At 37.0% G+C, this 12,814-nt stretch overlaps 1 protein-coding gene across 1 annotated transcript in view; it reads left to right on the forward strand.

Annotated features, from left to right (window-relative positions):
* The window catches only part of CEP162 (centrosomal protein 162kDa), a 48,263-nt gene that overhangs the window by 11,828 nt on the left and 23,621 nt on the right, over positions 1-12,814 (forward strand). Inside the window, exons 4-11 of the mRNA XM_010144040.1 lie at positions 5,775-5,918; positions 6,186-6,372; positions 7,301-7,353; positions 9,804-9,919; positions 10,866-10,896; positions 11,272-11,394; positions 12,071-12,265; positions 12,431-12,503. Coding sequence (XP_010142342.1) covers positions 5,775-5,918; positions 6,186-6,372; positions 7,301-7,353; positions 9,804-9,919; positions 10,866-10,896; positions 11,272-11,394; positions 12,071-12,265; positions 12,431-12,503 — 922 coding nt within the window. The remainder of the gene's footprint in view (positions 1-5,774; positions 5,919-6,185; positions 6,373-7,300; positions 7,354-9,803; positions 9,920-10,865; positions 10,897-11,271; positions 11,395-12,070; positions 12,266-12,430; positions 12,504-12,814) is intronic.

Genomic DNA, 12,814 nt, shown 5'->3' on the forward strand with positions numbered 1-12,814 from the left:
GTCAAGAGCAGGGCTCCTTGTGCCTAGAAGCGGCGGGTGCTCGGTTCCTTTGCCAAGAAGCGGCAGGCAAGCAGGCACGGCTAAGCTCCGCAGTGGCCGAGAGCATGGGAAGAACTAACTTGTGGCGCAGTCGCGTGACTTCTAAAGCGAAAGTGGCATGAAAGTCGAACAGACCCGCAAAAACTTTTAACCAATGAAAAATGGAGATGCAGCTGATGTCACATGGCAGGGAATACAATTGGCTAGTTAAAGCAAATTCTCCTAAAAAGGAGATCTTCTGCCAACCCATCACACTAGCAAAGTACAGTCTGGCTAATTAGCTTGAGTAATGTACCAGCCCGATGAGTTGTTTCCAGTTTGAGGCTTTAATTCTGAGTTAGTTTGGTATCTACATCATGCTTTGCTGGACGACAGAAAGAGATGCGACTGGAAGACTAAATATATGTCATACATTTGTTGTCCTATTGTTTTTTCCAAGACATCTTGTTACAGAAGTGCCAGGAAACAGGTAGAGATTTAAGCTAATAGCCTGTTTTCACTTGGTTTCGTAAATCAGTGGTAAACAGCATAGGCTTTCTGTTCATTTGGCTGAGAAGTATAAAGTACATTTTAACTTAACCTGTTATTCTAGGCATGTTGGCACTCTTTGTTCTTCAGCTTTAAATGGAAATGTGCAAATTATTCAAGATACTGTCTTAGGTATTTGACAGAGAAGGTGGAAACCTACCTTTAACTAATGTCCTTTCTACTTGCTTTTGTTGTTCAAATGATAAAAAGAAATAGGATAATAAGAATTCCTGTCCTGTCCTGCTTGCCTGACTGTTCTTGCTGTTTCTTTTCAAGATTTTCGAACAAGATTTGTTAAATTGAGAAAAGAGAAGAAACTGATGGAAAGCCATGCTGAAATAGTGGAAAACAGTGAACAAAAGAGTCCCCATACAGATTCCCAGTCTGGTATCTGATTGAATATGTTTAGTTAGTTATTTAGTTATTTATTTAATATCAGCCTTGTATTGCTAGTGCATTTCCTATAGAAAATCCTTTGCAAATCGTCCATTTGATTGTAGTGTTCTCACTGAAAGCAAGATGCCACTTAATTCATTTGTCATTTCCAGAAGAAACTAATACCTGTGTGAACTTTTGCTTGATGGTTGTTACATCATACATCGCTATCAACAGTGGTGTAGTAGGCCAGACAGTATTGAATGTAAGCCAGCCAAAAGTCAGTATGTTTAGTAAACAGAAAATCTGTTGCACTTTCTGTATTTCATACTCAAGAAATACTAATATTCACTGTTCTACCTGTTTATTTTCAAGGACTGCAGTTAGATGAGTATTCTAATTGTTTTCTATGGATGTGGTTCTTTTCCTTCTGCTGAGCAGTAGATTGCTCTGCATGCTGCCCCTGGGATGGAAACAGTACAGTTGGTGTAATGATGAAAAGCTCAATTGTTTAATCTGCAGGATTCTTGTAGTCAGTGTAACTTTGGATTCAACCCTTTATGTGAAGTCATTTTATGCTCTCTGAAGAGAAACTCCAAAAAATAATTGTTATAAACATTGATCCATGAAATACTTTTATGTAAATGCCAATAGCAGTTAACTTGTATGTACTAGTTTAAATGTGGCTTTTTTGTTAAATTCAAGCTGACCAATAGTATTTTGAAGAGCCATGACAAATAAATATTTGGCACTGGGTCTTTAGATCATGTTGGTGATCTAGTTTGTAGCCTATAGAACATTACCCTGTGTTAGTTTCCTAGATTGTGTATGCTGCCCTGTTTTCCTAAGTCTCGTTTGCATAGAATAGCTATAAAGCATCTCGGTCTGGGAGATAAACACTAAAACGGAATCTCTTTCTCATACTAGGTTTAATATTTGAAATATGAGCAATAGAGGGACTCTAGTAGTTATTTCAAATTACTGTTTTGAAAAGCATCAGGTGTTTGCACTGTTTATAACAGAAGGGATGCTGTCAACACTTTTAGTTTCCCAATAAATGTGGGAGAATATAAATCTAGGGAAGTGATGCCTCACTAATGGGCTTGGACATCAGTTAAGGGATTAAAGGAGCCATGCATTGTATCAGGATGGATTTCATACCATTTCTTTTTTCGCACTGTACCTGCGCAGCTGATGTGCTCATCATCTTCCTTTAGTCAACTTGGATGTTTCCGAGTTGTGTTAGCATCTGGTCACATATCCCCTTAGTCCCGTTTCTAGATAGCAGGAGTATTTGGCCTGATCCCCTACCCTACATGTGCTCTCTCTTGTGTCAAGGTAAGTTCATGAGATAATGCAGTGCATCTGGCTAGCCTAAGATATATGAAGTGTCTAGTGTGACTTTTACCTAAGTATCAGGAGAGAGCACGGTTTTCAGCACGTGCTGTTATCTAAAACTTGATTCTACTAATGTGAATGGAAGGTGTTTGCTTGTATTTTCTGCTAAGCAAGCACTGAGAAGGGTTTGAGCAAACAACATGCAGTTCTTGTACCTGACAATGATAAAGGCAGTAGTAATTCACATTTATGTACCTATGTTTTTCCACTTATCTTTGAACTGATCTAGATGTTTTCTTTTGAAACTTGTAGTACAAAACTTATTTATTTGTTGAAATAATTTTCTTTGTTTTGGGGTAATACACTGTTGTAGGAGCTCAATGTATTCTAATGCAAGGTATACTTGGAACAAGAAGGCATTTGTCTTTTTTAAAAATACAAAAAGGGGGAAATGGTTTTATTCTCAGTTATTAAATTCTAGTCATAGCTAAAAAATTACAGATAATTCAATCTACAAGAAACTGAATTGCATTACTTCCTCAGAAGTGTAAATTTCAATTCTCATATCTTACTTTTCTCTTTATTTCCCATCCATTATGTATAAACACTTATAAATGTTTGTGTATGCTTAAAACTAGTTCCCCCTAAACCTTCTTCCAGTGCATCTCGCAGCAAGGCTTTGTCTAAATTCAGAGTGCTGGAAAAGTTTCATAAGGACAAGAAAGATTCATATTTAAACAGAGAAGAAGGAAGCCTTACTTCTGACAGTCCAGACACTTCTGAGGGTAACAAATTTACTGTGTTGTATATGATATTAAAAAGATAAAATGGCTTAATTCTGACACTCCTGGTCAGGAGAAGAGAAGTTACTTTTTAAATAGGTGTTTGTCATTGTCTGTAGGTTTGAGTCCTTTGTATTTACATTTTTAAATTTTTCTCTGCAAATGTGGTGGTTAGAAATATTTTTCTAAGTGAAACTCAGGTTCTTTTAATTAATTTCAAGTGGCATACATAAAAAAAGAATACTCTGTATCATTAGCCTTACAAAATACTGCATGTGAAGATATGGGTCATGAAATCTTTGGGGTTGAAGAAAACTGCTGCTTCAAGAAGCTTTTATGAAAAGTAACCAATATGCCCCAGCAAAATAAATTACTCTTGCAAGTCCCGCAGAAATTGGTAAGGGCTGTTGAAACAGCCAAAAAACAGTGAAAAGAGACTTTGAAATCCATCAAAGTCGCTAGTTTTTTCCAGGTTTTATAGGTTTCTGAGAGTTCATATTGTGTAGAGTGAGTAAAAGAACTTTCTTGCCTTCATTAGCAATGGTAATATCCCCTGTAACCTGGGGTGTGTGTCTGGGAATTGGGAGTCACTGAGGTGCAAAACTCAGTGGCTGCAAAACAGCATTTGATTTTCAGATTATTATGGGAGGTGCTTTTTTCTTTAAAGGCACTGGACTGGTTTGAACTGGCAAAAAAAATTTAAAAATACTAGATAGCTTACATAAATCCCATGAAACCTTCAAGATCAATCTAAGTCTGTCAAAGTTCATCGAGTTTGAGATGATTTAGATAAACTCAGGAAAATGTTTTTCTCTAAAATTTTGTTCTGTTAAATGTTCTTATTGTCTTTTACTGAAGTATATTACCATCTCCTTTCTTGTAAACCTTACATAGGAGGGCAGAGACAGTTTATACTTGATTCTCTTAACGTATTCTCACTGAAAAAAATGGGATGCTGGAAGTCTGGCAAGATTATGGCTAATCTAAACCTCTGCAAAAAACTTTGGACCCAGCTGTAAATGGGATCCCGTTTGCAGTCTTGATAACTAGAGTAGAGCACCATCTGGGTAAATTACTGCATTTAGCTATCAGAAAAATGGACTGTTCATACTTTCTCACTTCTGTTCAGCACTTTGAGCTTTCCATTTTATACTCTTCAATGAGGCAGTGGAATATATTTATTTAGGCATTAACTTTGTATACAAGTGGAGCTTGACCTTTAGTCAATGTCTCTGACATTTATTTGTTGCCTGCAAGACAAGTCAGAGGTCTGTATCGAGGACAGAGCTGAAGTAAGATATAGGAATGATGGAGTAATTTCCAAGGTCTAGAACCTTATGCGCTTAGCCTCCCAACAAAACATTCAAGGGGACTTTGTAACTTGAATCAAGAAAAAAACTATTCTACTTATTAACAGGAATGCATATGCTAAGGGCTGCCCAACAGGGAAGGAAAATGTGTTCAGACTCTTTACTTTCCCCACCCCACCTCATCTTGGGTACATTTTCAGTACTGAAGGGAGAGGATTTTCCGTTCTCTTGATATAGGCAAGTATGGCATTTCTTAAAAGGGATCTGGTTGGACCTGCGTGGAGGATAGAGTAAAGCCCAGAGTAGAAGCACTTGATCAGCATGAGGAAGGCTGTTTTAGTGTTCTTTATCTGAAGGGTTATTGATGTATGCATCTGCTGCAGTGTCCTGCCAGCAGGAAATGAGCTGTTCGTCCATGTCTTTGCCCCTCCTGCTGTGTTCAGTACAAGCGCACAGCTGCAGTCTAAACATAATTGTCCAGATGGAACTGAAAATTCTGAGTTTCTCTTACCAACTGGAGAATCATGTTGATAGACATAGTTTCTGTTCCCTTCTGTGAGAACTGTTAAATCATTTCATACGTCATTGGATAAAATGCCTAAGTAGCTTTTCCCCTAGCTCTTCTCATGAGAAATCTTATAAAGAATCAAAGTATAAATGTGTGTGTTTTAGGGGCAGGCAGAAGGGACTTGGTACTGCTTTTTAACTGGCAAGGTACTGCAGTATTTGACTTCTACTGTTCTGTAAGGAAGTATTTAAGGCAGTGTTCTGTCTGAGAGCAGAATTCACACATAAAGTTGGTAAGGTGATGCTCAACCTCACACCAGTGAAATTACTGTGAGAGCAACTGAATGTTTTAGTTGCGTAGACATACAGAGTGAAAGAACTGGGCATTCACCGGTGACATTTAAGTAACTTTGGTCACTATTTTTTTCCTTGAAGTATTTAGCTTGCAAGAAATGAAATGGAGCTGCTAAGTTCATGGCTACAATTTTGAAAAATCAGTGGTGCTTTCTCTGGGGTCCTAGATCAAACAAAATGAACAGGCTTTTAACAGAGTAATGTTAATTTCTGTATAGGGTTTGTGTGTGTGGTTTTCTTCCATGAGTAACATTACAGTAAGTAAATTTTTACAGTTGTTATATTTGCTCCAAGCTGAACTTTAGGTTTGTATGCAAATATGAAGGATAGGAGGCACTGTATGTAACAGCCTAACTAATTAAACAAGATTTACCTATCTCATAATAGAAATGGAAGTTTTAATGTGATTTGTGAGGATCCGTATCTTTTTGGCTGCAAAATGAGATTAAAATTGATGGTTCTGGAAGATGACCAAATGGCTGAAGGGTCTTTTAAAATAGGTTTTAGATGATAGTCAAGAATATTGCAAGCTTTTTCCTAGGAATTCTTGGAGCCAATGGAAGCTTTGTAAAGACTTCACAGCCTGCGGGAGAAAGTTATGACAATATGCATGTGGAAAAGCTGCAGCTTCAGAAAAGTAATGGTGATGCTCTCTCCTTAAGAGGAGACAGCCTGGAGACAAACGGTGAGAACTGAGGGTGCACAACCACTTCACAAATTAGCTAGATCTAAATAAGTTACTATCACAAGCATTTTACCTGAATTCATTGCAAGCTGGGTTCTTCATTTCTGTCAGCTGCGTCTGGTGTGCTGAAGGCTCCTGCTACTAGTTTGTGGTGATTTGATACTGTTAATATTTTATGAATCTCTCTATAGTAGTTAATTGTTATGACTGTTCTGTGTGGATGTACAGCACAGACACGGCTAGTTTATTCTTTGTTTTGAAATTTAGATTCAGTTTTAGCTGCTGGGCCTAATCAAAGTGTTGTGGGTGTTGGACTGGATACCCTGGAAGAACAAGAAGAAAAAGATATCTTCTTTGCCAAACTTGAACGAGAAGCTTCCTCTACTATTGATTACTCAAGATTAAATAAAGAGCTGGATTCCAATGATTCTGTCAGACTAGCACCATTTGTACGGTAATTTAGAGGGAAGAAAAGTGATGGACTGTATTAGTGGGCATGTGTGACTTGGGTATGGCCACAGAGATTTTGTGAGACAACATTCTGTATGAGTTCAGTCAGTTTTATGTTTTCTTTCTTGCGGTTTGGGGTTTTGTTGGTTGGGTTTTTTTTTTTTTCAGAAGGTGAGAGAAATGAGCTTAGTAAATAAAAGGAGTAAGGTGAGAACATGAGTTGGTGATGAGTGTACATAGCTACACAGTCTTGTGCATAACTCAATAGTAACAAGTCGATTTAACGTACTTAATTGTAAGGTGTAACTAAATGGAGAGATGACAACTAATAATAACGGAGTAGAAGATCAGGAAAGTGATTTCTGTGTCCCCATAGACATGAACTTTTTAAATGAATCTAGAGGAAAGATACAAAATCTTCATAGACTAGGGCAATCCATTTATAATCAGTCGTGTGAAAATAAGTTCAAACACGTGAGAGAAATTGATGAAGGGGCAGTTCAGGCAGCTGTTTCTGAAAATGCTGAGTGAAATATGAAAACAGTTGGAGGATCAAAATTCTGGAGAGTTTTAGGTAAGGAGAAAACTTTACAGGACAAGGCGAAAGAAGGGAGAGATTTATATTTTTTCTTTGTTAATGCGGAATGAGAAGGTCAGAACAGGAAGCAAACCTGGTGATAAAAATTACTTTGAGAAGCTAATGTAGATGTTGGACCCAATGCAGAAAGGGACTGATTTTAAGAGTTACATTGAGAATTATAATTACAGACAGTTGTAAAAAATTAGGTATTGTAGTAATTGCTGACATTTATCCACCTTTCTTACCTATGATTTGATATGATGGACAAATTCAGGTATTTTATTTTATCGCTATTTCTAAGTGTATTTATTTGCTATTCAAGAAGAGAGTAAAATTTCATTTTGTTTTTCAGAAATGAAGAAACTGAAAAAGGAAAAGAGGAAACCAAAAATGAAGAGAAGTCTGGTAATAATGTCTTTCTAAATTGTTAATTTGAATTTTTTTTTTTTACTGTGTCTACACTAAAAATAGTGTGACCCTCATTAAACAGAATAACAGTAATGAAGGCTATGGATTAATGCTCCAGTTCAAATGCAAAGTCTTCAGAAAATCTCACAGCAGAGTGTCAGAGGATTGCGTAGGACCTTCATGTTTGTAGTGTTATTTAAAGGTCTGAAAAGAGGAAACTACTACAGTCTCATACCTTGTTCTGTACTCTGGGTTGCCTTTGGAGCTAGTCAGAAAACTTGACTCATTTCTAGGTTTCAGATTCATAAGACAGTCCAACATCCTCACTGATAATTTTTGTTCTGAGTAATATTTAAAAGCAATTGACTTCAGTTCCCAAATCACCCTGATTGTTGTAAAGCTTTTTTTATCTGAAAGCTAATGTAATTTTAATATTAATAATTTTCATTCATCTGTAGTTCTTACATCAGACTTCTTTGAGGCTGCCTTTGTGTTATAACTGTGCAGCTCTTACTCAGACAGAGGGTTCCAGGGGTTTGCTTTTGGTTTTGCGCCTTTTTTTAAAGTAGATTTTTAATCTGTTGTGACCTTAAAGACAAACCGAAAAGAGGAAAAAACAATCAAAACCAACTATCAATCAAAAAATTAAGAAAAAAAAACCACCCAGATGTTGAAATATGCTTTAATGTTTGAGTTACTCCACTGTCTTGTCATCTGTATATTTATATCACCTTTTCATGCCTGAGTTTAATCTTTGAAATCTGCAGTATTCTTATCTGATTTTATTTTCCCCAAATGTCTGTGCTATACTTCTTCCATCTTACTTATTTGTCTTTCACTTGTCTCTATTTCAGTCTTCATTGCTAGCATATGATAGAGTGTATTTCTGTAATTTAACCAGCAGATTGAATTTTCAAATTGAAATATTTAGCTGAACTTTTGAGAGGTCCTGTTGTCAGGCTTGAATTTCCCAAACATAAAGAGGCTGTATTTGTAAACCTCGATCACAGGAAATCTTTTCTCCTTGAAAGATTTATTATTCTGTAGACTGCAGCAGATGATGATAGCTGTAGCAGTGTGGTGGAATCACCAGTCGTCGTGAATAGTCAGGCAGACAACGCGACAACAGCTTGTGTGCACATCAAGCCTTTATTGAAATACAACTGCAGCAAACTGCAAACTGTGTAGTTTCTCTCTTATCACATAGATTTATAGTTTCCCATGGAGTGTCGTGCTTTACTTGGATTGGTTTCAAGTTCACTGTCCTGCCCAGAGATGAGCTGGCTTTCCAATCACCCATTGACACAACCTCTCTGTCTCCTCCTAAACAACACACCTCCTGCTGTTGACTGACAGCAGGCTTAGCTGGGCTTCTTCCCCGACCGGCCGGGGGTCACGCCCACATAGCAGACATGCTACAACAATTTTGTAGCCTTCTTCCTAACAAAATGGCTGAAATTACCTGATTGTTACAGTCAGTTCTATTAAATTGACAGTTGATTTTTAGGAAAATTGTTTCTATGGAATGCCTGGAACGACCAATCTGTGTGGTGTGCATGGTTTGGTTTAGTCTTTGTCAAACTACTATTTCATGAAATAGCAAATGAAATAGTGGATAATATGTGTGCAGGAGCAGTATAAGCACTCTGTATGTCTTAAGTCAGTACGAGAAAGCTATTTTCAGCTTATCGGAGTTCTTATGGTCCATGATCAAAGAGAATGGTGAAATAGTGACTCTTCATAGAGTCATTTTACATACGAGTTAGATGGTATGTCAGTTGTGATGGTGACCAAGCAAAGAAAAAACACATTATAAACCGATGTTTTGCAGTGCTTCTAGATTTAAGCATTACAGATAATACAGACACTGAAGCCTGTAACCAGAGGAGCTGAGTGAAAGGGGTGGATAAGGCAACAGGGACTTAGAACTTATGGAAGGATCTAGATAACAGAAGAAAAAGCATTTGGCTTGCTGGTAAAATTCATTCTCTGGCACACTTGTGCTTTTTAAATAATGCGTACTCTTGAGAGTGGTGCATAGGCCCCCGAAGCAGGTTGGAGGAAGCAGAATTACAGATTCTGAGCCTAAAAACTGCTGCAGCTGTCAAGGTGGGTATACAGAGTACTTTGTCTGCTGGGGGGGAATTGCATCATTTTACTCTTCAGTGAAAGTGAATGAATAAAAGGGGTCAGTTGAAGTACAACTTGAGGACCCAGAGGTAAAGTGTATGTGACAATAAGACAAACTGTTTGAATCTGGATATATTATGTGGTACTTTTTGTAGTTTCAGTACCACACACAGTCTTAAAAGCTCTCTTGCCTTGGTGAAGGGAGTAACAGTGGCAGTAGCTGGTCTTAGATCAGAGACTGGGGAAAAGGAAATAGCTTTCTCTTATTTCTTTATCTTCCTTCAGTATTCATTTTATTTGTTTATTTTACTCTTCAGACAGCTACAGTGAAGATTTTGAAGAAGAAACAGATGCTAATCCTGCCTTTAAAACTGAGGGAAGTCAGGTGAATCAAAACATTGTTTCAGGAGTTGATTTAAGTCCTCGAGAACAGGTATAACCTACCAAATGTTTATGTTACTTGCATGAATTGTAAAAGCTCTGCAGTGTGTAACTGTAACTATAGTAAACCTTTAGATAATAAGTACTATCTGAAAGAAAGAATATAGTGGTCATAGGATTATATTGTTCTATTAAGGATATGCTCTTTCCTGAGATAAATCACTGAAAGGATTCAGTTCTTCACAGGGTTTCCTGGTTAATCCTCCTTTGAATAAGAACAGTGGGTGGGAGTGCACAAATTATGAACTCTGGTTGTAACCTCATCCTTAGAATGGGTAGTGATTGATCTCTCTCTTGGAGCTAGTAAGGTGGTGTTTACACCAGCGAGTGACACAGGCTGAGGGAAGTAGTTCTGTACAGAGAAGGAGTTTGGAGAGAGGACCCAAAATCTACGCTGTATGAGCTTTGGGCGTGTCACTGTCAACTAGCTTAGCCAGGTCTTTTAATGTGGAGCACAGTTGGCTGGAGCACATATTCTGATTTGATTTTTTTTTTCCCCCCAAAAGGAGTCTATAGACTATAATAGATAAATGTTTTTTTTTTTATTCTTTTTAAGTAAGTTTCTTAGAGTAGAGTTTCTAATAAATGTTTGCAAAGACAAATAGAATGGAAGTGTAATGTACTTACTGCAACATTATTTGCTTTTCTCAAATTACAAGACAAAAGAACCAAGAAGGTGCAAAAATATTATTCCATTTATGCAGAATAGCGTTTAGTTCCCAGGCACTTGTGAATGGATTTAGAGAGTACAGGATGTTGAGGACCTTTTGTCATCCTAAGGAGAGTTTTATAGAAGTACATATTCTTGGAGCATGAAGAACTGCTTAGTTTTAAGTTCTAAGAACTATTCGAACCAACTTTTAAAGTTCATCCAGATGGTTGGGGGTTTTTTCCCCTGAAATTCAAAAAGTAATGTTTTTTTCCTTACTTTTTGTTAGGAAGAAGCAAATGGTGGCATGCTGGCTAAAGGTAAAATACGAATTTTGATGAGTAGGAGAATACTAAATGTAACTTTTTGAAACTTTACCTGATTTTTACTATTTTGATATTTTTCACCTGATGTTATTGTGTTCTAAAGTTTGTTGGACTGAAATGGTTAAAAATTAATTTAGATGTTATCACTTCAAAGGGATCATCAATGTAATTTTTTATTTTGCTACATCTAGCCAGTACTCAGATTTTGATGCTTGCAACCAGAGTTGATCAGTTGATCGTTAATGGCATTAAAATAATCTATACAGCATTTTTTGCATGTATAGTAAGCTTTGTACTTTTAATTCCAGTGCAGACAGAGCATAAATAAAAGAATTGCGTTTTCTTTAACATTTATCTTCTTGGGTTTAGTTGTACTACTGGATTCACAAGAATCAATGGCAGAACTCCAGAAGGCCATTGAAACATCAGACATAGCTCTAGGTGAACATTACCTGCCTGAAGAAGTCAGTGGAGTTGAAATGAACGAAGCAGGTAAGGATTGTTTTAAAACAAACAAGCAAGCAAACCCAAAAAATCACACAACAAAACCCACACCTCAAAATCTTGCTTTAGTGGAATAGGTAGCTCTGATGTCTCCATTTGTTCTTAGGTTATCAGCGTACATGGAGCCCTTGACTTTTAGTAACAAATCTTGAAAGGAGGAGGAAATATTTCAGGAAAAAGTCATGTTTCTACTAAAAAGTCACCTTTTTACACTTAGTTATTGTGAAGCTGCTTTTGACATTGGAGTTTGATTTTTTTTTTTTTTACCACCTCCATAGCTAAAATACTTCTCTGACAGCATTGAACACAATGCATTCTCTTACCGAACTTTGCACAGTGCTGTACGCCACTTATATCCAGAGTATGGCTCTGATAGCATCTGTCAAAATAGTTATATCACATACACAGTTAGTTTTAGAACTATAAACTGTTGAGGTGGGGAGGGGAGAGGCATGCAAACTGTAAACGAGACTATTTGCTATGTACTAATTAACTTGGCAACTGTTCATAGTAAAAATGAGTTTTTAAAATATTTTTTCGTAACTGAAATCACTGTTCTTACCATGTAATAGACCAAGCCGGTAACTGAAACACAGGCTCCAGTGGGATGTTTCCAGAAACAGAAAATCCTGTAGTGTCTCTTACGAACCTGCGTTTTTCACAGGCACTTCCTGTGGACAGACGACCAGTGACATCGAAGCGTTACACCAAGCATACCATCATCTTGATCAGTCTTTGGGAGACACTGATGAGCAAAAACTACACAATGATGTAGTAGTGGCAGTCCCAGAATGCTTGGTACAAGGTGTTTCACAAAATAATGACATCTATTCAAAAAACATGTCAACTATCGAATCAGGTAAATACCTCCAAGAAAGGCATGTATCGTGCAAGCATGTAGAATGAACTGGTTATATCTTAATACTCCATTTATGAAACATTTTAAAATGTTGTCCTTTTTACAACTTTTTTTTCTAAGGGTTTTTTTTTTTTGCTTTGTGTTTTTTAATTTTGCACTAATTAGATTTATCTACTGTGGAAGAATTGATGAAGCGAATTAAAGGACATTCATGTAATATCAGTGTGGAGCCTGAAAGGTATTTATTTCAGCATGCATTTTTAAGAATTGTAGTAACTTAAGCCCATTAACTGTTGGTGAAAAACAGCTTACTGAATAATTCATCTGTCTTTTTCCCTAATTAAATACTGAAATTTCATTATGACTTACACTGGCATTATGGCATTTGCAGTGAATTGTAAAATGAATATACAGAGTTAGTTGGTTTAGACCAGGGATTCCCAAACTTTGAGCGATAAGCAGCAATATTCCCAAATTATTTGGAGAAGTGTTCCTCTCTCTCCCAGCTACCACAGCTAGGATCTCTGCTTTCCCCGTTCTTCAGCTCTT

This window comes from Buceros rhinoceros, unplaced genomic scaffold (assembly GCF_000710305.1).
Source record: "Buceros rhinoceros silvestris isolate BGI_N320 unplaced genomic scaffold, ASM71030v1 scaffold8579, whole genome shotgun sequence".
NCBI lineage: Eukaryota > Metazoa > Chordata > Aves > Bucerotiformes > Bucerotidae > Buceros > Buceros rhinoceros.